At 39.8% G+C, this 23695-nt stretch overlaps 1 protein-coding gene across 3 annotated transcripts in view; it reads right to left on the minus strand.

Moving 5' to 3' along the window:
* MAP3K15 (mitogen-activated protein kinase kinase kinase 15) overlaps positions 1 to 23695 on the minus strand; it is a 161936-nt gene that overhangs the window by 106733 nt on the left and 31508 nt on the right. For all 3 annotated transcript variants that reach the window (XM_025276771.3, XM_025276772.3, XM_044937537.1), the window contains exons 2-3: positions 17414 to 17553; positions 14975 to 14998 (exon numbers count right to left, since the gene is read on the minus strand). In XM_025276771.3, the coding sequence (XP_025132556.2) occupies positions 14975 to 14998; positions 17414 to 17553 (164 nt within the window). The remainder of the gene's footprint in view (positions 1 to 14974; positions 14999 to 17413; positions 17554 to 23695) is intronic.

The following is a 23695-nucleotide window of genomic DNA, read 5'->3' on the forward strand; positions in this document are numbered from 1 at the left end:
TGCGCAGCAACAAAGACCCAGTGCAACCAAAAAAAGAAAAAATCAAGAAGAAAAACTTAATAGTGAAATTAGGGAAAGATATAGTCCAAGAGAGCCCAGCTATAATCACTGTCACCCCAGGTGGGGATGAGTTAGGGTAGCTGTGTGCATGCCCAAGGCTGCACCTTCTGAGGAGTGACATCAGAGGCTGCACACTGTGGAGGAAACAGACCTCAGTGAACTAGTCCAGCAAAGTCACTCAACAAATAAACCAATAAACAGGAAGAAATTGCAGAGGCAGGAGGGAGAGAAATAAGTATCCAGAGTTGCTACATTACCTAAAGTGTCCAGTTTTCAACCACAAAAAATGCAAAGAAACAGGGCAGCATGGTCCATATGTATGAAAAACAGCAGGCAATGAGTAACTGCCTTTGAAAGGACCCAGGTATTGGACTCAGGAGACAAAGACTTGAAAACTGCTACTATAAATATGCTAAAAGAACTAAAGGAAATCATACTTAACAAACAATGCATCATCAAATACAGAATATCAATGAAGAGTTAGGAATTACAAAAAAAAAAAAAAGTAAAGGGGAATTCTGGTGCTGCTCAGTTGCTCAGTCATGTCCAACTCTTTGCAACCCCACAGACTGTAGCCTGCCAGGGACCTCTGTCCATGAGGATTTTGCAGGCAAGAATACTGGAGTGGGTTGCCATGCCTTACTTCAGGGGATCTTCCCAACCCAGGGATTGAACCCAGGTCTCTCACATTGTAGGTGGATTCTTTACTGTCTGAGCCACCAGGGAAGCCCCTGGAGCTAAAAAGTATAATGAAAAAATAGTGTTAGTCTTTCAGTCATGTCTGACTCTTGGCAACACCATGGACTATAGCCGGCCAGGCTCCTCTGTCCATGGAATTCTCCAGGCAAGAATACTGGAGTGGGTAGTCATTCCCTTCTCCAGGGGATCTTCAGAAACCAGGGATTGAACCTGGGTCTCCTGCATTGTAGGCAGATTCTTAACTGTCTGAGCCACCAAGGAAGTCCCAAAAGGATAATAACCAAAATTAAAAGTTCACTGAAGGGGCTCAAGAGGAAATTACAATGGAAGAAAGAATCAGCAAATGTGTAGACAGATCAACAGAAGATTATGCAGACTGAAGAACAGAGAGAAAAAAGAATGAAGAAAAATGAACAGAACCTCAAAGAAATGTGGGACACCATCAAGTATACCAACAAAAACAGATCATAATGGGAGTCTTGGAAGGAGAGGAAAGGAGCAGAACTACACTAAAAGAAATAATTGCTGAAAAATTCAGAATTTGATTAAGCTAATCTATATACCCAAGAATCTAAATTCCAAGTAGGATAAACTCAAAGAGAGCCACATCCAGATACACGGTAGTTGAAACTGTGAAAGACAAAGTCTTGAAAGCAGCAAGAGAAAAAAGTGTCTTATTCTGTACAAGGGTAACTCAATAAAATCAACATCTGACTTTTCATCAGAAGCAATGAAAGTTAGAAGGCAGTATAACAACATATTCAAAGAGATGAGGAAAAGAAAGTCAACCAAAATCTTGTATCTAGCAAAACTATCTTTTATAAATGAAGGAGAATCTAACTTTACCTAAAGTACACAAGATCTTTAGAGAAAATTTCAACACCCTAATAAAGGATCTGAAAGAAAATCTGAGGAGAAAAGGAGAAAATAAAGACATTTTTAAGTAAACACAAACTGAGATAGTTTGTTCCTAGAAGACATGTTTTATTAAAAAAAAAAAAAAACCAAAGGAAGTTCTTCAGGCTGAAAGCAAGTGATACCAGACAGTAGTTTTAATTCACACAATAAAAACAAAGTATGGGGACTTCCCTGGTGGTCCAGTGGCTAAGACTCCATGCCCCCAGTGCAGGAGACCAGGGTTCCTGGTCAGAGAACTAGATCCCACATGCAGCAACTAAGAGTTCACATGTCGCAACTCAAGATCCCACATACCACAATGGAAATCGAAGATCCTGCTTACTGCGACTAAGACCTGGCACAGCCAAATAAATATTCTTTAAAAATATGCAATAAGGTTAGTTATATAGGTAACTGTAAGAAACAATATAATTGCTAATTTCTTTTCTTGTCTTAACTGGTTTAAAACACAATGGCACAAAATAACATATAGAATCACATGTTGGGGCCTATAACATATATTAATAGATATGTAACATATTTGACACTAACAGTACAAAAGATGTAGGTAGAAACAAGGCTGTACTTGAATAAGGAAATAGCACCATTTGGTAACCTGAATCCACAGAAACAAATGAAAAGAATTTGGAAGGTAAACAAACAGGTTAATGTAACTGTATAAAGACTTATTTTCCTTTCTTCTCTCAGCTTTGTTAAAAGATGATATTATACAGAGTAAGAATTCTAACAAAAATACTTACAAACATTACAACTAAATAATCCCCAGTCTCCATAAGAGGTAGGTAAATTGAAGGTGCAAGGTAAGTAAATTGAAGGTGCAAGAGTCCAACCTATTTGGATAGAATTGTTAGAAGCTTTAAAAATATTTCCAAAACAAATATTTGTGCTGAAATCTTGTTGACAGTCTTCCTTAAGCAAATCTATTCATCCCAGAGAGCACAGGAGTTAACTTTGCCCCAGTTCTGCTCAAATCCTCAATAGTGAAGTGTGAAAAAATGAGACATTGATAAATATATGCTCTGTGCTGTCACAGGTTATGGCTCAAGTGAGCAGAACAGTAGCAAGAGAGGCTGGTGAAGGCTTGCCCACAGCTGGAGCGGATCCTGATCCTCTGAGCAAACAGTTAGCCTTAGTTTGAGAAAATAAGGAGAAAGAAGGGGAATGCATGAATTCTGAAAACAGCTGGGTGAGTTTAATGAACAGGACTGAGGAGACAGCAGGAATCTGGAATCTTGGGAAAGTAAAACTACTTTGAGAAAATCTTCCATAAAAGTGTATAAAACTTAAAGAAATTCTACAGAAAGAAACTGGGACTAATGACTGCATTTAAAAAAGCAATTCATGAACTTCCAAATGAAAGCGCAGGCTCTTGAGTACAGTACTTTTGTTCTTAGAAAGAATAGGCCCAAACATCTTCAAGTGATGACTTGAAGACTTTTGTTGGTGGGGAGACCCAAAATTAAAAAGAAAAACATTGATTAGCATAACACACGTTCAATAGCAAACCAGGCTGGGATATTTATAATTGTTACATTTATAAAGAGAAACATCTCAAGAATCCAACTCATTAAAACAAATTTAACAAAGACAGCTTAGTTTCCTACATAAAGGGGCATTAGAACCAGTATGCTAGGCACATTAACATGTAAACCCTTATTCCAAACACTCTTCAAGCATTTCCAAAAGGATGATTCTGATATAGTAAATGAGGTCAGAGAGCAGAGTAAAAGCCACTGGTCTCTAACACTATGAGGGTGGGGGTGAGGAATCAGTGGAACTACGACCATCACCACAATGAACAGTTCATCCCATAGCATCACTAGGTTAAATAATAGGTTTTTTAAAGCTCTCATTACAGGGACTTCTCTGGTGGTCCAGTGGCTAAGACTCCAAGCTCCCAATGCAGGGGGCCTGGGTTTTATCCCTGGTCAGGGAACTAGATCCTACATGCTACAACTAAGACCCAGCATGGCCAAATAAATAAATATTTTAATAAAATAAAAGCTCTCATTACAAATGTATGGCTATATAGTCTCAAATGCCATAATTTTTAATGCCTATCTAATACACCATCTGGTGAATATATATATATATATATATATATATATATATATATATAGTGTATACTTCATCATTCTCATTTATTATATAACTTTGTTTGGAATTTTTTCTTACTATACACTGAGATGAACATCCTTGCATATGGCATCTTTCCACTCTGGTCTTTTCCTGAGAATAGCTTCCCAGGAGTGAGATTATTAGAGCAAGTTTAAGGTTCTCCATATGTGTGGCCAAGTTGCTGTCAAAAAGGATGGAACAATTTATATTCCCACCAGTAGTACATACAAAGACATTTCAATTTCATCATTGTCTCAGTAGAGCTGGTTAGTGGGGTTCCCCCCTCCACATCTGCTAAGTTAGGTAACAAAGAAATAACACAATTATTGAAATGGAAAGTCAATATCATCCCAGTTCAAGCACAGCAAGATGGTGGAGAATCTGGATGGCCAAAGATGGAATCTCAGCTCCACCCCATACTAGATGGATGACCTTGGAAAATGTATTTGTCCATCTAAACCTCAGTTTTCTTATGTTTGAAATGAGGACAATAATACTGTCAACTTCATTAAGTGACAGAGGCTTAAAGATGGTCATGGCACATAGTGGACATCCAATAAAGATTAGCTATGTTCGACAGTTCTAGACTAGACCAGACTGGGAATTCTGAACCTGGAGCCCATTAATTCTTGGGGGTCTGTGAAAGTGAATGAGAAAAAAAAGTTCACCTTTCTCATCATTCGCCTTTCATTGAAATATAACAGTGCTTTTGATCAGGAATGTAGGCAATACATTTTGTTTTCAGCAGGACATGGGACTTTGTCACTAATATAAATCAAACAATTTTTCATCTCACATTACAGTTCCTGAAGAGATCTCAAAATAACTTTTATATTTATCACTACACCAAAATTACGGCAGTTTTTAGACTTGCTGTTTGATCTTATTATTTGAGACATTAGTAAAGGAGGACATAGACTACAATATATCACTTTAAAATATTTTTGATAACTACATGCATACATGCTAAATCGCTCCAGTTGTGTCTGACTCTTTGCAACCTCATGGACTGGAGCCCACCTGGCTCTTCTGTCTATGGGATTCTCCAGGCAAGGATACTGGAGTGGGTTGCCATTTCCTCCTCCAGGGGATCTTCCCAACCCAGGGATCAAACCCGCATCTCTTATGTCTCCTGCCTCTGGCAGGCAGGTTCTTTACCACCAACTCCACTTATGTAGTTCAGTATAATTGGTCTCTTTTGTAGTAGTTTGTATTTATTTAAGCATTTTAAGATTTATTCTGAGAAGGGGTCCATAGGCTCTTCCAGACTGACAAAAGAGTCCCAGGACCCCAAAATCTAAGAGCCCCTGCTCTGGACTCTAGGCAGAATTTGCACATAGAACAAACTACCTGCAGCCCTAAAACATCAGAGTTTCTTCAGTGGGCTTCATGTATGAACAGTTACATGATAATAGGCGAGTCCCATCCATAAAGAGCTGCCAGGAGAGCAGAGCATGTTGCAGTCTCAACCTTACTGTCCATCAGGTTCAATCATGGCCACTACCCAAGGACACCTAGGACGAGTTCCCCAGCAGGCTCCTCTGTGCCCTATGCAAGGCGCCCTATGCAAGAAGGCCAGCACAATAACACAAGCAAAGGGGCCTCACTACACTAGCACTTATTTTTTATTTATGGCCAGCAGCCTGGAGAATTTCATGGACAGAGGAGCCTGGCAGACTACAGTCCATGGTGTTGCACAGAGTCAAACACAACTGATAGACTAACTTTCACTTTTCAGCAGCAGCTCTTTCTAATTGTGTTGTGGGAGAAGAGTCTTGAGAGTCCCATGGCCAGCAAGGAGAACAAGCAAGTCAATCCTAAAGGAAATCAACCCTGAATATTTATTGGAAGGATTGATGCTAAAACTCAATACTTTGGCCACCCAGTGAGAAGAACCAACTCATTGGAAAAGACCCCAATGCTGGGAAAGATTGAAGGCAAAAGGAGAAGGGGGCGGCAGAGGATGAGATGGTTGGATGGCATCACCGACTCTGAGTTTGTGCAAACTTCAGGAGATAGTGGAGGACAGAGAAGCCTGGCAGGCTGCAGTCCATGGGGTTGCAAAGAGTTGGACACAACTTAGCAACTGAACAACAGCAGCAGATCACAAAGTTGTTCAGTAATAGCACAAGTTTTTCATTATTATTTTTTATAAACTAATTCTTTGGAGCAAAAAAATATGTAAGAATTTATCCCAACCAACTTCAACATGAGACTTTAAGCGTGACCTTCTAGGGAACATTTCTAAAATAACGATTAAATAAATGTTTAGTCAAAAGAAGAGGGAAAAATCTAAGGCAAATGGAAGGAGGTTTAATACTACCCATGATAAGCTGATTTCCAAGCACTTACGGGAGAATGCATATCTTGATTGCTAGGAAAACGTGCCACTCTGGAGTTTAACTCTTGTAATAGAAAAGGGCTGCAAACCCTTGGTGAAAACTGGAATTTAAAAAGCACAGAGAATTGTTCCCAAGAAAATTTAGGGAGAAATTGAGCAAACTTAAGACAATTAAAAATTATTTAACATAACCATACGTGTGACAAAGTCAACTTATTAAGGAAGAAAACCAAAATCAAGCACTGCTCTAAAAAATGATAACAAGGTGTAATTCTTTGTCTAGTCAGTTAAAGGAGGATTTTTAAAATCAGCACGCATGCACATCAGGGAAATGCAGTTTTTTTTTAAGATCAATGCAAATAGCATTCTATGTACATTGCTAGCTTTCTATATTTATCTGGTAATAAGAGGAAAATACAGAAGCTGAGTAACAATTTCAATTGGATAATCAGACTACTGTGCCACTGAAAGGTGAATGAAGACATCCCTGCTGGAAACATGCCATGTAGCACCAACTGAGCTATTCCAACAGTCCATCTGCTTTGTTCAAATAACAGAATGGCTATCATAAAGTCAGAGAATTATTTTAGAGCTGGCACAAACGGCAGTGATCACTTTATTAATAATCATCTCATTTTATACTGGAGGAAACCGATTCCCAGCAAGGTTAACCGACTGGCCCACAGATGACCACAGAGCCAGGCAAATCTCATGTCCTCCCTCTCCCTTCCTGTAGGCTTCCTGCCACTAACTGCCAATCCTGCTTAATCCTGAAACACTCTTATATCAAGATAGACATGATATACAAAACCAAGTGCCCAACACCAACAGATGGGTGAATGGTGTAGCTTATGGTATGTGAATTACATCTTAAAGAAAATAAATGGGTGTCATGGGACACTGGCATGCTGCAGTCCAACTCGCAAAGAGTCGCACACAACTGAATGATTCAACAACAAATGGCACACTAAAAACTCATTCAGTTGGTAGGCAGATTTAAATATTTCTATTTTGGTTCTGACATTGGCCCTGTGACATGTGACACTACTCCTGTCATATTCAAGAGATACAGAGAAAAGTTGTATGGTTCACACCTCCAGAGTTCTGCAATTTATTTTATTTTTTTCCAGAGTACTTCAATTAAAAGAGAACACAACCACAGGCATGAAGGGGAAAAAATACAAAAAGACTTGAAGGGAGAACTTAAGATGAGGTAGAAATACAAAATAGCTACACAAATGAAATAAATATTCAAATGGCAGAATTTTTTTTTTACATAAATCACATTCAATGAATAAAATCCTCCCTCTCCATCTACTATGACAATTAGCCTTCTTATTTGAACTTGAGTCTTCACTAACAAAAATGGTAGAAATTCTGACTCTGAACTCAGGAAACCCAAAGGATGCAGAAAGGAGAAAAGAAATTTAATTGCCTTTTTACCAAAGTGTCCCTAAGCAATCTACATCATCCTTGATAATCTTGGATCCCAAGCCAAAGCAAACTGAAGGAATGAGGCAGGCAAGAGAGAGAAAGACCAGGAGAAATTCTGTTACTAGAAACTTGAGGCCTCAGTGAGCTTGCAAGCCAGGTACAAGACTTGCAGTACTACAGACAATACTCCCAATACTACCAATGTCTGTTTCTCAAAGAATTTCCAATTTATTGCCATCATAAAGATAACTATTTTGATGGGAACAATGAATGTCTTTTAAATCTCACTGAATTTCCAGAAAAAAAAAATAATCACCTAGTCCAGAGGTCAAGAACCAGATTAGTTTTTTAATACCATGATCCTAGCTCGGAAATTTAACTCTGCTTTTAAAGGATCAGCTCTCAACTCTAGCTTTAGGACACGACAAATGAAAGTAAGGTCCGGTTTACTTTGAACTATCTCTTCTCCACATACTGGGAACACCTCATCTTCTCCTGGTCATTTTCCTGAGGATCAAGGAAGGTTTATGTCCCCATGTTTCCTCTCTGCTGAGGCTACATACAGCTTCTGAATAATCACCCACCAATTCAAAAGAAAACATCATTTCTGTGCATCTCTGCCTCCGAGGTACATGCCTTAGTCTTAAGGTACATATGATTCATATATTTCTCAAATGAAATGATTACAATGCAGCAGACACTCAGGTGCACACCCAGACCCCCCTTTTCAAGGAAAGATGTATTGTCCTAGCTACTGAGAACACTGCAACTCTCACCCCTGCTGCCAGCCCCTTGTGGAACTGCCTCAGGTGCAGAGAGCACCTCACCTAGTATCATTCTCCTTCCAGTGAGGGATGGATGTAGGAGTATAAAGGCCTGACCATCTCGTCACAACTCAGAACTACTCGGAAACTCCAGCTCCCCACGGAGGTCAGGCAAGGCTTCCACTGGGCCTGCATCCCAGCGGGATTTCTCTTTCTGCCCAATCCTGCTTCCTGCCCTCCTCTCCCTCACAGGTGATCCCGAGGGCACTCCTCAACAAATTCCCTGTTCACTGAACTCAGTCTCACAGTTTACTTCCTGGGGAGAATCAACCTACAAAATATAACGTATCTTTGAAGGTATAGTTATTTTTACAAAGGAAAATTAAAACAAAGAATACCTGTGGACTATGTACAACAATAACAAACTACCAGGAAGTTCCAAGGGTTAATAGATAAAGGAGTCTTGGGGTTGGCTATACGTTCACTCTTGTTTTCATAAAGGCTATACTTTCACTCTTGTTTTTGATCTCTCATCATATAAACAAGTCTTCTGAAGTGACAAAATGCTGAAAGGGGCTATCTTGGTTATCACTAAGCAGAAGAATATATCCTCTAAGAATGAAAATGGATAAAAATAATATATAAGGTAATTTTTCTGGAATTTTGATCAAAAACTGAATTACATTTTAACTCAAATATTGAATTATGAAGCCAAATATGATGTGTTAAAGATTTCTATGGAAAATATCTTTAAAAATAAATCTTGCAAAGGAAATTAAGAAAATTTCCTTTACAAGAATATCCAGAAGAAGAAAATATCTAGGAATAAATTTAACTGAGAAGGTAGAAGACTTGTACACAGAAAGCTATAAAACACTGCTGAAAGAAATTAAAGGGGTCCTCAATAAACAGAAAGACATCCTGTGTTTTTGGATTGGAAAACAATATTATTAAGATATCAATACCACCTAAGCAATAAACCCTAACCCTATCAAAATTTCAATGGCCTTTTTTGTAGAAATGAAAAAGTTGATTCTTAAATTCACATAGAATTGCAAGTGACCTCAAACGGCCAAAACAGTGTTGAAAAGAACAAAGACAGATTTCCTGATTTTAAAAAGTACTATAAAGTTACAGTAGTCAAAACAGCATGGAACTGACATAAGGGTAAACATACAGGTCAATGGAACAGAATTTCAAGTCTAGAAACAAACCCTTAAATTTGCGGTCAGTTGATTCTGACAAAGGTGCCAAGAAAATTTAATGGGGAAGGAATCGTCTTTTTAAGAAATGGTACCAGGACAACTGGATCAGTTCAGTTCAGTTCATTTGCTCAGTCGTGTCTGACTCTTTGCGACCCAATGAATTGCAGCACGCCAGGCCTCCCTGTCCATCACCAGCTCCCGGAGTTCACCCAGACTCATGTCCGTTGAGTCGGTCATGCCATCCAGCCATCTCATCCTCTGTCGTCCCCTTCTCCTCCTGCCCCCAATCCCTCCCAGCATCAGAGTCTTTTCCAATGAATCAACTCTTTGCATGAGGTGGCCAAAGTATTGGAGTTTCAGCTTTAGCATCGGTCCTTCCAAAGAACACCCAGGACTGATCTCCTTTAGAATGGACTGGTCGGATCTCCTTGTAGTCCAAGGGACTCTCAAGAGTCTTCTCCAACACCACAAAATTCAAAAGCATCAATTCTTAGGCGCTCAGCTTCCTTCACAGTCCAACTCTCACATCCATACATGACCACAGGAAAAACCATAGCCTTGACTAGATGGACCTTTGTTGGCAAAACAATGTCTCTGCTTTTCAATATGCTATCTAGGTTGGTCATAACTTTCCTTCCAAGGAGTAAGCGTCTTTTAATTTCATGGCTGCAGTCACCATCTGCAGTGATTTTGGAGCCCAGAAAAATAAAGTCTGACACTGTTTCCACTGTTTCCCCATCTTTTTCCCATGAAGTGATGGGACCGGATGCCATGATCTTCGTTTTCTGAATGTTGAGTTTTAAAACAACTTTTTCACTCCCCTCTTTCACTTTCATCAAGAGGCTTTTTATTTAGCTCCTCTTCACTTTCTGCCATAAGGGTGGTGTCATCTGCATATCTGAGGTGATTGATATTTCTCCCAGCAATCTTGATTCCAGCTTGTGCTTCATCCAGCCCAGCGTTTCTCATGATGTACTCTGCATATAAGTTAAATAAGCAGGGTGACAATATACAGCCTTGACGTACTCCTTTTCCTATTTGGAACCAGTCTGTTGTTCCATGTCCAGTTCTAACTGTTGCTTCTTGATCTGCATATAGGTTTCTGAAGAGGCAAGTCAGGTGGTCTGGTATTCCCATCTCTTTCAGAATTTTCCACAGTTTATTGTGATCCACACAGTCAAAGGCTTTGGCATAGTCAATAAAGCAGAAATAGATGTGCTTCTGGAACTCTCTTGCTTTTTTGATGATCCAGCAGATGTTGGTAATTTGATCTCTGGTTCCTCTGCCTTTTCTAAAAGCAGCTTGAACACCTGGAAGTTCATGGTTCACGTATTGCTGAAGCCTGGCTTGGAGAATTTTGAGCATTACTTTACTAGCATGGGAGATGAGTGCAGTTGTGTGGTAGTTTGAGCATTCTTTGGCATTGCCTTTCTTTGGGATTGGAATGAAAACTGACCTTTTCTAGTCCTGTGGCCACTGCTGAGTTTTCCAAATTTGTTGGCATATTGAGTACAGCACTTTCACAGCATCATCTTCCAGGATTTGAAATAGCTCAACTGGAATTCCATCACCTCCACTATCTTTGACTGGATAGCCACATGTAAAAGAAAAAAGTTGGATCCCGACCTCACACCAGACACAAAAATTAAGTCAAAATGGGTCAGAGGAATAAATTTAAGAGCCAAAACTATAAAACTTTAAAAGGAAACACAGAAGTAATTCTTTGTGACCTTGGGTTAGGCTAAGCATTCTCAGATACAACACCAAAAGCATGAGGCATAAAATAAGTGATGAGGTCTCTGAAAAGGGCCTTGCTTCCAGAATCACAAAGAACTCTAACAGCTCCATAATAAGACAAAAAAATCCAACTAAAAATAAGGAAAAGATTTGAATAGACATTTCACCAAAAAAGACTATGAATGGCTTATAAGCACATGAGAAGATGCTCAACATCATGACTCACTAGGGAAATACAAAACCACAATGAGATACCACTTCATACTAAAATGGATATAATAAAAAGACAGACCATACCAAGTATTGATGAAGATGTGAAGAAGCTAGATCTCTCATTGGTGAAGGAAATGTAAAATGGTACAGCCACCCTGGACATTATTTTGATAGTTTCTTACAAACTTAAACATATATTTACTATATGATCCAGCAATTCCATTCCCAGGTATCTACCCAAGAGGAATAAAGACATATTTCCAACACAAACACCAGAACGTTTATAGCAACACTATGAAAAATAACTAAAAAGTGGAGACAATCCAAAAGTCCATCAATTGAAGAATATAATTGCTATAAGTATGTGGAATATCCATACAATAAATACTTTTCAGCAATAAAAAGGAACCACTGATGCATGCTACATCATGGATGAACCTCACAAATATCATGCCAAATGAAAGAAACTAGATGCAAAAGACAGCATTATTGTATCCTTCCATTTCTATGAAAAGTCCTGAAAAGGTAAATCTGTAACACATAAAGCAAATTAGTGGCTTGGGGCTGGATAGGAATAAGGGCTGTCTGAAAACAAGTATATTGCAGGGTGATGGAAACTCTACAACTGGATTGTGGCGATGGCTGCACAACTCTTAAAAGCCATTGGATGCTGTGCACACAGGTAAGCTTTACAGTATGTCAATCATAACTAAATAAAGAGCTAAAAAAACAAACCTGGAAGACAAGACTATGAGCATCATCTGAAAAAAGAGGTGAGCACGAAAGGTGATACTATGTTTCCAAAGACCAGAAGAGCCCAGAAGGGCTGCAGGTCTGGTCCAGACTACAGATTGGCTTCCCATCCTTTGCATTTCTGCAAAGCAACTGCTCCCAGAAACAGGAGCAAATGTAAGCTATCTGTGATGGCCAATTTTATGTGTCAACTGGACCAGCCACATGGTGCTCAGATTAAACATTATTTTTGCACGTGTCTGGGAGGGTGTCTCTGAATGTGATTAGCATTTGGGTCAGTGGACTCAGTCAAGTAGACTGCCCTCCCCGCTGTGGGTGGGCATCCTCCAATCCACTGAGGCCTAACCAGGACAAAAGGCAGAGGGAGGAGGAATTCGGCCTCTTTTGCCTGCCAAACTGCTTGGTCTGGGACACTCATATCATCTTCTCTGATCTACCCTCATTGGCTTCCCAGGCCTGTGGACTTAAACTGAATTACATGACTGGTTTTCCCAGGCACCCTCATAATAAATGTCCCTATCTCCTATCAGTTCCGTTTCTCTAGAGAACCCTTACTAATTAATACACCATCCCTATATCATGTGAAGCCGAGCCCCATGCATCATCAGGCACAATTCTAAAAACATGAAATACTCCCTGAAGACAGATATCTCAAAGCATGTTGGTTTTCATACATTCATAAATCACTGCAAGCACCCAGCTCCATGTTCACTGTGGGGCATTTGATCTGTACCTGACTCACAGGACTTTATAATTCACCAAGCATGACTATGTTGTATCTCTCTCTGTTAAAGCTGTCCAGTTATCACAGTCCCACAGCGTCATCAGATTCTCTCTCCAAACCTCTGGTGTCATACAAACCATACCTCTGCTTTCAGGCAGCATTACCCCCATCCATATGGAGGGGACCAGTGAACACACTCTTCATAAAAGTCAATGATTTACTTTGACATTCTATTTCAGTGTTTAATCACCATTACTGTGAGATGTCCATTCTGCTGATCCCAACCTTTTTTCCATTTGCCCTAGTTCCATGCCATTTGGAGTAGAAATAACCGCCTCCCAGCTTCATGAAAAGGGGTAACCTTTGAAAAAGACCATGAACCATACCTCTTGAGATTCATTTCCCTTCAATTTTTCCTTTTAGGTGCTATTTTCAACCCTTCCAGTCACCTCAGGTCCTTTATTTTGTTCTCCTGAATGCTCTAAAATTTCACACCCCATCAAGCATGACAACCAGGACTGGGCACCAAATTCTAAAGTAATGTCAAACACAGCAGAGACAGTCATTGCCAAATCCTTTAGAATCAGTTTGTTCCTAAAAACCAGCAAAACAAACAAAAACCTAGGGAGAATGATGCTATGGTCTAATTAGAATTACCAAGAATGTGAAGGAATTCCTAGGTGTTTATACACAAGGGAGAATGTACCAAAAGGGAGACTATATAGTGGAATGGTAACAGAGTATGGCTAAGTCTCCTGAAGAACAAAAAGGTGTCTAGGCTCTGACACAACCAACGGTCAAGATGCAAAAGAGTTGTGTTCCTTGTACCTGGCCTTAATGTAATTCTTGCTTCAAGGAATTACTGTTTCCTAGATGTTCTGTGTATTAAATCCAAGTCCTGTCTATTCACTTGTACAACAAATATGGGACGCAGACAATGAGTGCTGGAAGTTATCTATGAATGAAATGACTGAGTTCAACCTTTTCATTTTACCTATGAGGGCACTGAGGATTGGGTTCTGGGATGGAATGACTGACCAAAGTTATTCAGAGACAGAGCTGGGAGGCTGAGTGGGGATGAGCCAGTTGGCAGCTTGAGGGGGAAGGGGTTCCAGCTGTCCTCACAAGAAATACCACCAATAGGTACAATCCTAGCCACAGTAATTCACAAAGAAAGAGAAATAAAAGGAAATCAATTGGAAAAGAAGTAAAACTGTTACTGTTTGCAGATGACATAATACTACATATAGAAAACCCTAAAGATGCTACCAGAAAACTACTAGAGCTCAACAATGAATCTGGTATTGTTGCAGAATACAAAATTAATATACAGAAATCTCTTGCATTCCTATACACAAACAACAAAAAATCAGAAAGACAGATTAAGGAAACTATCCCACTTAGTATCACAATAAAAAGAAGAAAATACCTAGGAAAAAAATCTACCTAAGAAGGGAAAAGATCTGTACTCTGAAAACTGTAAGACACTGATGAAAGAAATCAAAGATGACACAAACAGATGGAGAAAGACACCATGTTTTTGAATTGGAAGAACCAATATTATGAAAATGACTATACTATCCAAAGCAATCTATAGATTCAATGCAATCCCTATTAAACTACACATGGTATTTTTTTTTATTCATGTTGATGTATGGCAAAACCAATACAATATTGTAAAGTAAAAAAAAAATAGTAAAAAAATAAATACAAATGGTATTTTTTCACAGGACTAGAACAATAAATTTTACAGTTTGTATGGAAGCAAAAAAGACCCCAAGTAGCCAAAACAATCTTGAGAAAGAAAAATCCAGCTGAAGGAATCAGGCTCCCTGACCTCAGATTATATAATACAAAGCTACAGTCATCAAGACAGTATGATACAGGCACACACACAAAAAGAAATGTAGATCAATGAAACAGGGTAAGAAAGCCCAGAGATAAACCCAGGCAAGTATTTTACATGTTCACATTCACAAAGTTAAAAATCTGAAAATACAATACTTACTGTGTTTTTTTGAGTTACCATATCCTGTAAAGAAAAGATAGGATCAATGTAGCTTTTTTCCAGAACAGTTAATTTCCATAAGCACTTTGTCCCCATGCCATCATATGAAACCCACTTTACAGCAAGAGTTATTCATTTCAGACCTCCCCCCACTACCCCCCATAAAAAGCTTCAAATAGAATGGAGCTCCAAGAAATATAAAATTCACGTTCTAAGGAAAATTCACCATCATTTGTTAGCTTTGGAACTCCTGGGTACATATATGGTTATAAGGAATTTCCTGTAGCAGTGGCCATACTTCTGTCCAGCTATTTTGAGATTCAAGTTCAGGGCTCTGAATGCCTGCACCTTGCCTTCTCGGGGACAGCAACAAAGTGCATGGGTGGCCCACTGTGTCCTCTGGTCTGGAACCATTCGTGCCATCAATGTGAAGGCTGCAGGTCACCCTCCCGCCCCCAGTCAGCCTTCCGACAGAAGAGGTGTTGCAGATAGAATTCCTGACACCGCACTACAGGTATTTTATTTACATATTTTCACTATAGGAATTTTCACACTCAAATTCAATGACAATCGTTTCAGTCACTTAACAGCATAACGGTTATGCAGCCCTCAACTGTGTATCATTTATATGATGCAAGCCATTTGCTGACCAAAGAAAACATAATTAAATAGCTGTCCTGTAAAATGTGTTTTATATGTTCTGAGATTTCTGTTTTCTAACAAGTGCAGATCACTTCTTCTGCCGTCAGATACAATGAGTACTCATTTCCATTTTAGGAAGTATTTTTCTGTATCATTAAAAATTAAAACTTATCTAGGTCATGGGACTTTCCAGAGGAGTTCACTAAGGCACAAAAGAGGGGAAAAAAAGGACTTAATTGGGGAAAATATGATACACTCAGATTTCATGTCATGTTTTTCATCAAAATACAGCTTCATATTAGCCACCCTTTCACATTTTCTAATTCTAAATACGGCTAAGTGTAACTACTTTAGTTAAAATCAGTAAAGAAAAGAAATCTAAATACCTAAAGTAATTTAGATTGGCTTATAGCCTTTTGGGAAATTATTTTACAATGTACAGTATAACAACAGAACAGTTTCCTCTTCCACTGTCACACGAATGACTCTTAAAATACAGTACTGTGCTAGGATGCCAGAGGACATCCTGTGTCAGGCGTATGTGATATATAACACATACAGGTCACACATCTGAGACAGGTAATATTTCTACTAGGAATAATTCCAAATTATTACAGAACCCACACACATCTGGTTAATATTTGACCTTAAGAAACACAAACAAAAATGTCCAATTTGCCATCACAAAACTGTGTCATTTATATACTAGTGATTTTTAATGCTAAGGGAGCTGGACATTTAGGTCTGTGAAGGTTAAGGCTGAACTACTGGTTCTCACTCCTGGCTGCACATTTTGGGGGTTAAAAAATATCCCCTAGAGACTGACATAATTGGTCTTGGTGTGGCCTAGGTACTGGGACATTTATAAACTCCCCAAATGATTCTGAAGTGCAGTCAAGGTTGAGTAACACTGCTGTAAACAAACTAATCTTTTATTCCTGAAATGACTTAACATAGACCAGGATTTCCTGACTGATGTTAAGATGTTAAACAATATTATTGTTCAGTTGCTAAGTCGTGTCCGACTTTTCGTGATGCCATGGACTGTTGCCCACCAGGCTCCTTTGTCCTCCACTATCTCCTGAAGTTTGCTCAAATTCATGCCCATTGAGTTGGTAATGCTATTTAACCATCTAAACAATATTAGTATTAGCTAAATTTTGTAATAACTCACATTCAACCTTCAGATTTTACAAACAGGAACTTTTTTTTTTTTTTAAGAAAAAAAGCACCGCTATTCTAAAAAGTTTGTATCACATTTGCAAAAATACATTAAAAAAACCTCTCAATAATTACTGAGTTACCCATGAACACACAAGTTTTCAGTTCTGCTTGGCTTTAAACTGGGGAGAAAATAACAGATTTAACACTGATTACATCTGTGATCCTAAAAGTTCCTACCCATTTTGGTAAATGTTAAACATTTTCCTATTGCCGTCCAAGTTGAAATTTTTAAAAATGTATAGGTTTGGATCAAATTGCCCAATATAGGATTCCAAAGGCTGTGTTTGCTTCAATGGAAACCATCAGGAGTTTTTGCCTTCACTTTCCTAATGAGCTTAGACACACTCAAACTGCCTGCAAACACACATCAATAGCACATATGCTCACAGAGTAGCCAAGAAGTCATCTGCATGAGCTAGAATTTGGGGTGGGGAGGAAGGAACTGCACAAGCAAATCTTTATTGTTTCTCTCCAACCTCATCTGCTACATGTTCATTTCAACTGAGCACACAGTATTCACAGTACTGCTTTCCCAAATGAAGTATTTAGGAGAAGGTGAACAATACTCTTTACCTTCAAAGAAAGAGCAGTGTCAGCATCGGTGTCATGGTACAGGATCACGTTATTGGCCATGTCGAAGCTTTCACGGACTCCAAGATGGTAGAATAGTGAAGGTTGTCTGGAAACATCGCTCATGTCCACCACAGCAACATCTGCAATGAACAAGGAGACAAGGTCAGCAGAGAGAGAGGTGATCTACTTTCTATTTCCTGATGATCGCCAATGGTGAGCTGCTGCAATCTGTATTCTACCATTAGTCCAAAATAAGGAATGATTTGATTAAAATGACCACCATGAACTGTGGAGGAAAAGCAACAGGAATAAATACCCAAAACTGAAACTCTCTTCCTTATTCAAAGTGCTGAAAATATAGTTTATCACTTAAAAACTGCTGGTGAATTTATTTTAAATGTTATTTCTATTAGGAGATTTATCATATTCAAAGAATATATTTAGCTTATATACAAAGTATTAAGTGTAATGAAATGAAAAACCATGCAACCAGCATGCAGCCCAAGACACAAAGCGTTATCTGTACTGTCAGAGCTCCATGTGCCTCCCCTAATCACATCTCTCCCTCCTGCCTGGAGAATGTCTCTATCCTGACTGCTGTACTTTTCAGTTCTTTGCATATACCTGTATATGCATATTATACATTATTATAGTTATGAATTCCTAAATAGTATATTGTTCAATTTTTGCATGTTTTTGAACTTTATATAGTAGTATGATACATGTATTCTTTGACTTGCTGGATTTTGGTGTAAAACAACCAAGCTATATGTCTAGCTCTAAGTTTACACATTTTCACTTTAGCCATCTATGATAACTAGATGGCAATCTCACTATCCACCCCGTCTACAGACATTTTATTCAATGTTTCTTTTCCTATTTCCAACTGTTGTAATGACCATTCCTGCACCATGCTTCTAGTTCCCATGTTACCATCAACTAGACGACACAGATCACATGCCCCTTGAGTTGTGAACTAGAGAGACTTCAATCAAAACAGAGGAGCAACACGGCAGTAAAGAGTAAACTGTTTGGCAGAAATCAACACAGTTTTGTAAAGCAATTATCCTTCAATTAAAAAATAAATTTAAAAATTTTTTAAAAAGAGTAAAATTTGCCTAGCAGCATTGGTCACCATTTCAAACCTAGTCATTTTCCAGACAGTATCAAGAGCTCCAAGTTCGACTGGATTTCCCCACCCTGTGCAGCAGAAACTTGGGGAAATAATGTCCAAACTTAGGCTTGTGCTGCTGTGACTCACAGGAAGTCACTGCAAATCCCAATGAAACAGAACAGAGGTGAGGTGAGCAGGGGCATGAAGAAAAGAAAAGGCAGAGAGAAGCTGCCTCAGCGCCAGGTACCCCTGGCTTTGGGAGATCTGAGATCGAGCATCGGTAGACCTCGGGTGGGCCTTTTATTCTCTAAATTATGGGTGAGTGAAGTGAGTGAAGCTGCTCAGTCGTGTCCGACTCTTTGCGACCCCGTGGACTGTAGCCCACCAGGCTCCTCCATCCATGGGATTCTCCAGGCAAGAATACTGGAGTGGGTTGCCATTTCCTTCTCCAGGGGATCTTCCTGATCCAGGGATCGAACCCAGGTCTCCTGCATTGCAGGCAGACGCTTTAACCTCTGAGCCACCAGGGAAGCCAAAATCATGGGTTGCCTGCTATATAAATGCCAGGCATTGTGTTTGGTGCCAGGGACAGAAGTGTGAACAAGGCATAATCCCTCTCCTCAAAACCATGTTTAACACAACAGGGATGACGGGAAGGAAGCAGTGATTAGAATCAGGGTAAGGAAGGCTAAAGTGAGGGGAATGGTGACACCCCGGGGGACTGAACCCACACTCAGGTGGAGGGTGGTCAGGGAAGGCTGAAAGGATGTGCGCTGTCTGGGACATGAAGGTGCAGAAGAGGCAGACAAATTGGGATGAGGATGTGGGGATGGAAAGGGAAGGAAAAAGTGTCATAGGAAGAGAAGCTAGCAAGTGCAAAGGTCAGAGGTCAGGTGGGATATAGATGTTGGAGCCACTACAAATCATTTCATGGGCTCAGAACGCCTTGAGAAGAGGAACCTGGAAAGGTTAGTAGGTGTTAGAAGGGCATGTTAAAGAGGCCTGGACACTAGCTTGAGACAACGGGAAACCTACAGTAGGGTGTCATGGAAAATTAAAAATATGTGTGTGTGTGTGTGTATGTAAAAGTTCAGAATAACATAATGAAACCCCTGTACCCCTCACCACCCTTAACAATTATCAATACAGCCGCCCTTATTTCATCTCAACTGCCATCCACACCACCCCTTTCAGATTATTTTGAAGCAAATCCCTCAGAGCATATAATTTCATCCCCAAACACTTCAAAGTCTCTTTATTTTTTAAAAATATCATGAAGGGATTAAACAGGGGACTATCATATCTAAATTCACCCTTTAGAGGTTCCTGCTCAAGAAAGGACAAATGCATATGCTAAGGAAACATTTTTACAACCCAGCCTGGTTAATTTATCTCAAATGGATGTCTGCCCCCCACAGACATCTGCTTAAAAATCACACTGCAGTGGAATTAACTAGATATTTTGCCTATATGATTTTCCCCTGGACTCTATTACCTATTCAAACGATAAAGAATGTGTTTCCCAGTGATGTTATTAAGAAGTGGCAACACAGATGCTAATTCTAAGACCATGGGAAGTTCTGCAATTAAAGGAAAGGAAGAAAACAAGAGTGGGAAAGGGCAGAGCAGAGCTGAAGGAAGGACATCAGCTCCAAATTGTGCAGGCCATTTTCACAGGAAGCCTGCAACTTGGTAGAGCAGCTTGTTGCTAAGCAGATTAAACTTGAATCTGGTGACATGAGTTCCTCTCTCATCTTTGAGAGGAACATGCCCTGTCAATGTTCTGTGCTAAGACCTGCACACTGGCCTCACCATCTCCACTAAGGAGCTTGTCTGGGGCTCCACCAAGGGTTGAAATGGAGACTTTTCTCAGTGCCTCGTTAAAACAGGGCAGAATGAAGCACAATGGCTACTGCATGACTCAGGAGGGGAACACAGGACACGGGACACATTCCAGGACGGCAGGACAGCATGAGACTTTGTCATGCTACTGCAGAAAGGAAATCCTTTTCAAGAGGCATGGTTCAGCAAAGCTTTTACATAGTGAACTACTAAGGAAAAAAGGGTAGAAACAAAGACATGCTTGATGGAAAATGAACAAGATAGTTTCGTGTCATCCTTTGCAACAACACTCTAAGCATTTCCCGATCCCAGAAGTAAGCAAGGGCTGCCGTACCTGTGCACCCTGTATAAAGGGGATTATGACCAGCAAACACTGGGGTAAGAGGCAGCAAGCACCCAAACTAAATGCAGCCCTCGACTCTGGAAAGGAAGGTGGAGTAGCAGCAGTTGAGCTCACCTCCTCTCGTGAAAATACCAAAATCACAACTAATTGCTGAACAAGCATCAGTGAAAAAGACTGGAGCCTACCAAAAAACATTTTTTTTTTAAATTCAAAGAAAAAGAAGCAGCTACAATGAGATGGTAGGAAGGCTACTTTCACTACAATCAAATCCCATTCCCACCAGATGAGCGACCCACAAACTTTAAAGAAATCATATTGCAGAATTTCTCCTGTTCGTTTGAGAGTCCTAAGTCCCACATCAGCTCCCCAACCTGAGGTTCTGGCACTGGAAGGAGGAACCCCCAGAGCATATGACTCTGAAGACCAGCAGGGCTTGAGTGCAGGCACTCCACAGGACGGGGGAAACACAAGGTTTCCTACATATGGGGACCCAGGGCAAAGCAGTAACTGCACAGGACCTACCTGCAAGTCTTGGAGGGTCTTCTGAGGATACTGGTCGGGGGTGAGGGCAGGGACAAGGACACTGATGGCAGAGGCCCCAGAGAACACTGACCAGTGTGAGCTCTCCTGGAGGTCAGCATTTTGGCAACAAGACCTGGCCTACCCAATAGCCTACAAGTCCCAGTGCTGGAATGCCTCAGGAATGCCTGCAGGTATCCAACCAGCAGGATAGGAACACAGCCCTCCTACTCCTCTCCCCCCAACAGCAGACAGGGAGCCTAAAGCCATACTGAGCTCAGAGCCACCCCTAAACACACAACTTGACATGGCCCTGCCCACCAGAGGAACAAGACCCAGCTCCGCCCACCAGTGGGAAGGCACCAGGCCCTCCTACCAGGAAGGATGCACAAGTCTCAGGATCCACCTCACCCACCAGAGGGCAGACACCAGAAGCAAGTGGAGCTACAACCCTCCAGCCTGCAGAAAGGAGACCACAGAAAGTCAGACAAAACGTGGTGGCAGAGAAATGTGTTCCAGGTGAAAGAACAAGATAAAAACCCACAAGAACAACTAAATAAAGTGGAGATAGGCAACCTATCTGAAAAAGAATTTAGATTAATGATACTAAAGATGATCCAAGATCTCAGAAAAGAATGGAGGCACAGACTGAGAAGTTAACAAGAGATGTTTAAGAAAGAGCTAGAAGATTTCAAGAACAGAGATGAACAATGCAATAACTGGAATGAAAAACACACTAGAAGGAATCAACAGCAAAATAACTGAGGCAGAAGAATGAATAAGTGAGCTAAAAGACAGAATGGTGGAAATCACTGCCACAGAACAGAACAAAGAAAAAATAATGGGAAAAAATGAGGACAGTCTCAGAGACCTTTGGGACAATATTAACTGCACTAACATTTACATCATAGGAATCCCAGAAAGGGAAAAGATAGAGAAAGGGCCTGAGAAAATATTTAAGGAGATTATAGCCAAAAATGAAAAGGAACATGAAAAAGGAAACACTTAAGTCCAACAAGTGTTGAGAGTCTCATACAAGATAAACCCAAGGAGGAACTCAGCAAGACACATATTAATCGAACTGAAAAAAATTAAAGACAAAGAAAAAATATTAAAAACACAAATAACATGCAAGGGAATTCCCAAGAGGTTATCAGCTGATTTTTCAGCAGAAAATCTGTAGGCCAGAAGGGAGTGACAAGATCTATTTAAAGTAATGAAAGGGAAAAATCTATAACCAAGAATACCCAGCAAGGCTCTCGTTCAGATTCAATGGAGATATCAAAAATTTTACAGACAAGCAAAAGCTAAGAGAATTCAGCACCACCAAACTAGCTTTACAATAAAACCTAAAAGAACTTCTCTAGGTGGAAAGGAAAAGGCCATGGTGAGAATCAAGAAAATTATGAACGGGAAAGCTCACCAGTAAATGCAAACATAAAGGAAAGGTAGAAAATCATTCACACACTACTATGACATCAAAACCAGCAACCATGAGAAGACAGAGTACAAATGCAGGATCTCAGAATGCACTGGAAATTAAAAGACCAGCAACTTAAAACAATCTTGTATATATATAGACTGGTCTATCAAAACCTCATGGGAAGCACAAACCAAAAATCTACAATAGACACACACAGAAGGTAAAGCGACCCAAACAACATTCAAGACAGACATCACATCACAAGAGAAGCGGGAAGGAAGAAAAAAGACCTTCAAAAACAAATCCAAAACAATTAACAAAATGGCAATAAGAACATTCATAGTGATAATTACCTTAAATGTAAATGGACTAAATGCTCCAACCAAAAGTCAAAGACTGGCTAAATGGATAAAAAGAAAAAAACCAAACAAGACCTGTATATATGCTGTCTATAAGAGACCCACTTCAGATCTAGGGACATATACAGACTGAAAATGAGGGAATCAAAAAAGGTATTCCATGCAAATTGAAATCAAAAGAAAGCTCAAGTAGCAATACTCGTATCAGACAAAATAGACTTTAAAATAAGGAATGCTGGACTTGCCTGGTGGTCCAGTGGCTAAGCATCCTCCTGCCAACGCAGGGGACTTGGGTTTGATTCCTGGTCTGGGAACTAAGATTCCACATGTCATGAGGCAACTCAGCCCATGTGCCACAACTGAGAGTAGCTGCCCCTCGCTGCAACTGGAGAAAGCCCACACACAGCAAAAAAAGAGCCAGGTGCACTGCAATGAGGACCCAGCAATGCCAAAAATAAAATAAATAAAAAAATTTAAAAAGAGGCAATAAGCCTATTAGAATGGATCAAGTTAAAATTAAAAAAAAAAGAATGTTATAAGAGACAAAACACTGCATAATGATCAAGGGATCAATCAAAAAAGAAGATATAACAATTGTAAATATATATGCACCCGATATATGAACACTTCAATATATAAGACAAATACTAACAGCCATAAAAGGAGAAATCAACAGTCACAA

Source organism: Bubalus bubalis, chromosome X (assembly GCF_019923935.1).
Source record: "Bubalus bubalis isolate 160015118507 breed Murrah chromosome X, NDDB_SH_1, whole genome shotgun sequence".
NCBI lineage: Eukaryota > Metazoa > Chordata > Mammalia > Artiodactyla > Bovidae > Bubalus > Bubalus bubalis.